General features: G+C 56.6%; 1 protein-coding gene across 1 annotated transcript; it reads left to right on the top strand.

Annotated features, from left to right (window-relative positions):
• Window positions 1-273: 273 nt before the first annotated feature.
• Window positions 274-2,603, top strand: LOC123159161 (uncharacterized). The gene has a single exon (XM_044576989.1). The coding sequence runs from the start codon at window positions 381-383 to the stop codon at window positions 2,403-2,405; it is 2,025 nt and encodes a 674-aa protein (XP_044432924.1). The 5' UTR covers window positions 274-380; the 3' UTR covers window positions 2,406-2,603.
• The last annotated feature ends 1,541 nt before the right edge of the window (window positions 2,604-4,144 follow it).

The following is a 4,144-nucleotide window of genomic DNA, read 5'->3' as shown; positions in this document are numbered from 1 at the left end:
CTTGGCACTATCTTCCCATTTATATGCATGCAAAAGCAGACATCTCCATCTGGATCTCGGATCATTCGTAAGAAATATAAATGTACCCGCAAAAAAAAAACAAGAAATACAGTATATATATGTACTCTGCTTTTACAGAAAACAGAGGAGTCCGGAAGCAGCACGCAGGGAAAGGTTTCCTTTTCCTAACCCGACGTGAATTTGGGCCGTAACTCAATCCGGCACCGCCCTAAGCCATGAGATACCGACTTAACCCTCCCTGCTATTAATACCAAATCTCTCAGCCTCGGATCGCATCTTCCACCGCCACGAAAACCAAACCCGCCACCCGCCTCGAATCCTCGACCTCCAAACCTTAGCACCCACCCACCCAGCCAGCCATGGCGACGGAGACGGGCCCCGCCGCAGCCGCCGCGCCGCGCCTCCTCCTGGGCCCGCCCCTTGTCCGCGCCGCGCGGCCCTCGCCCGCAGACGACGCCCCGGAGTCGCACCCGTTCCTGGACCTCCTCGACGCGGCCTTCAACGCGCCGTCCGCGGCCGAGGCCAAGGCGGCGCTGGTCCCGCGGCGGGCGCGCACGGAGAACTGCAACGCCACGTACGCCAACTCGGGCGACCCCTGCGTCGACTTCTTCTTCCACGTTGTCCCGTCCACGCCCGCAGAGCGCGTGCGCGAGCTCCTCGCCGCCGCCTGGGCCCGCGACCCGCTCACGGCGCTCAAGCTCGCCTACAACCTCCGCGGCGTGCGCGGCACCGGCAAGTCGGACAGGGAGGGCTTCTACGCCGCCGCGCTCTGGATGCACGACCACCACCCGCGCACGCTCGCCTGCAACGTCGCCGCGCTCGCCGAGTTCGGCTACCTCAAGGACTTCCCCGAGCTGCTCTTCCGCCTCGTCCGCGGCCAGGACGTGCGCAAGGTCGCCAAGGAGGGCGCCGCCGCCGACAAGGCGCGCAGGGAGGGCAAGCAGCTCGCCGAGCAGCGGGTCGGCCTCCGCGCCAGGCTCGCCGGCCGCAAGCGCGCCCGCGAAGCCGCCACCAGGTCCGTCACGGAGGCGGCGGCCGTGGCGGAGCAGAAGACGGAGGCCATGGAGGTCGATCAGAAGAAGGCCGCCAAGCGGGGCGTGCCGAAGAAGGTCCGGACCATGGCCAAGCTCGCCGTGCAGTCGCTCGAGACCTACTACGGCGACCGCGCCTACCGCTTCCTGTTCGACGCCGTGGCCGACTTCTTCGCCGCCCTGCTCGCCTCCGACATGAAGCAGATGGCCCCCGGCGGCAAGAAGAGGAAGATCGGGCTCGCCGCCAAGTGGTGCCCCACGCCGGGCTCGTCCTTCGACCGCGCCACGATGCTCTGCGAGGCCATCGCCTGCCGCCTCTTCCCGCGCGACTCCGACCCCGAGTACGCCGAGCTCTCCGACGAGCACTACAGCTACCGCGTCCTCCGCCGCCTCCGCCGCGAGGTCCTGGTGCCGATCCGCAAGGCCCTGGAGCTCCCGGAGGTCTACATGTGCGCGCAGCGGTGGGACGAGCTGCCCTACGCCCGCGTCGCCTCGGTGGCCATGCGCCGCTACAAGGCCCTGTTCCAGAAGCACGACGAGGAGCGCTTCGCCAAGTACCTCGAGGACGTGGAGGCCGGCAAGGCCAAGATCGCGGCGGGCGCGGTGTTGCCGCACGAGATCGCCGCCGCGGCCTACCGCGGCGAGGAGGACGAGGTGGCGGAGCTGCAGTGGCGCCGCATGGTGGACGACCTCCGCGCCAAGGGCTCCCTCCGCAACTGCATCTCCATCTGCGACGTGTCCGGGAGCATGGAGGGCACCCCCATGGAGGTGGCCATCGCGCTGGGCGTGCTCACCTCGGAGCTCAGCGAAGAGCCGTGGGCGGGCAAGGTGATCACCTTCCACACCAGGCCCTCCATCCACGTGATCAAGGGCGAGACGCTGCGCGAGAAGATGCGGTTCGTGGCCAAGCTCGAGTGGCACGGGAGCACCAACTTCCAGGGCGTGTTCGACCGCATCCTCGCCACGGCCAGGGAGGCCCAGCTGCCGCCGGAGAAGATGATCCGCACCGTCTTCGTGTACAGCGACATGGAGTTCGGCGAGGCGTGCGGGCGGGGCGTCTACAACGGCATGCCCTACGGCGAGGGGTCGTGGGACACGGACTACGCCGCCATCTGCCGCAAGTTCAGGGACGCCGGCTACGGCGACTCGGTGCCCCAGGTGGTGTTCTGGAACCTGCGCGACTCCAAGTCGACGCCCGTGACGTCCACCCAGCCCGGCGCCGCCATGGTGAGCGGCTTCTCCAAGAACGTGCTCAAGATCTTCCTGCAGAACGACGGCGTGGTGAACCCCGAGGCCATCATGAGCCAGGCCATCGCCGGCGACGAGTACCAGAAGCTTCAAATCTACGATTGATCAGTTTGTTGTTAGATCGATCCCTTACTTAGTTCGTTCGGGTTCGTGTCGATTCTCTAGTGTAGAGGAGCTCATGCAGTAGCTAGTATCGTGGTTATTGGTTAGCTGGCTTCTTTTCTGAATTGCGAAGTGCTTCTCTGAACTCGGTGGTGAATGCAATGCAGTGATTCAGATTTCGTAGGATTTGATTTCGATTTCGATTCTATATACAGCCTGATGTTAAATTGCTGTTTGAAACCCTGAATGCCTCTTGTCTGAATTCTGTCTCTTTTCGTTTTGATTCTATCTATAGCCTGGTGACTACTGTCTACTGATATGATTGGTGACGGTGCTAGTTACCGGATATTTCTGAATGCTACAGTTTCCGCTACCGCATTGCAGTATCAGCAATTTTGTTGTTCCGGAAATGAAACAAAAATATGGTAGTACTTGATTATTAACCTTGCGCAAAGAAGCCTTGTACAATTACGCATCCCTGTTTTTTGAAATTGCAAAGCTGTTGGCCCCGACTTTATGAGAACCTACCAGAAATTGGTTTAGTTGTGTCGCTAGTTGATACAAATTCTGCTTCCACTACAGGAAAATCCGGTTTTCCCGTGTGTTAGCCTATAAGCCGAGTGCTATTTTTCGCGCACCCGGCTTGCGCTCCTATAAGCCGAGTCTCACGAGAAAAACATCCGGTAAATATGAAGAACACGACTTATGGTACACCGAATTTAAACAGGCGTAAGCCGAGTGTATTAAATACACGGCTTATAAGTTTTTTCCTGTAGTGTTCTGTATCTCCTTGCTGGAGAGACACACAAACCGCCGATTGGCTAGCTTGGTGGCGCTTCTCAGGTCAACAGGACTGACCCAAAGATGAATATAGATGACGCTGGTGGTGGTGGTGGTGACATGGGGATCGATTATCCTGGTGCCAACGGCGATCCTTTTTTTTTTCTGGATCAGCCAGGTTTGGCGCTTGTTACATGGATGATCGTTTTTCCGGAACTATTGGCAGCAGAGGAGTTAGATATTGTTGTAAAAAAAAGCAGACATGGGGACGTGATCAATACCCTCCTGTGAGTGAAAATGAACCCTCATCTTTGAATCCCTGAAATCTACGCATTGTCCTCTCTAATATTGGATGTTTTTGTTTCGAATCAAAGTGATTGATTAATCTCATCGATGGTTACATGATGCCATTTATATGGTCTGGAGGGATACGACGGTTCGGACTAGACATCGGTTCCAGACCAGATGCGTCCGTGCGGGAGGCAACCGCACGGCGGTTGGGCAAGGGGAGATTTCCCCTAATTACATTTGTAATTAATCTTAACACTCCCCCTAATCTGCGCTTGACCATGTAGAATCGTCTCACGATCTTCCAGGTAGGGCTATCATCTTAAAAGATTCTTCTCCAAAAAGTTCTTCATAAAAACTTGATGAGAACCTGGAACATAAACTCACAAAGAGATAGCATAATGTGATGTCATAAAACAAGGATATCTTAAGAAGAGACCCCTAATCACCGCTTGTCATCATCTTGATTAAGTCTCCTCCAAAAACCCTGTGGGAAAAATATGAGGAGTAGCTAAAACTCCTTCAAACCCAGTGGAAAAAATAAGGAGAAAATGATGCAACATATAATGGTTATTGTCTCTTTTAACTCAATACGAGAAAACTCATAGAGTTTAGAGGACAATAAATATGCCGCATATACTTTCCCTAAAATCGCTGTGGGGAAAACAGAAAGT

The sequence above is a fragment of the Triticum aestivum genome, chromosome 7B, assembly GCF_018294505.1.
Source record: "Triticum aestivum cultivar Chinese Spring chromosome 7B, IWGSC CS RefSeq v2.1, whole genome shotgun sequence".
Classification (NCBI taxonomy): domain Eukaryota; kingdom Viridiplantae; phylum Streptophyta; class Magnoliopsida; order Poales; family Poaceae; genus Triticum; species Triticum aestivum.
Note: the sequence above shows the minus strand (reverse complement) of the source record. Positions and strands in the feature narration are given on the sequence as shown.

Coding starts and splice junctions, on each gene's coding strand:
- LOC123159161 (XM_044576989.1), top strand. CDS start 381: ATGGCGACGGAGACGGGCCCCGCCGCAGCCGCCGCGCCGCGCCTCCTC.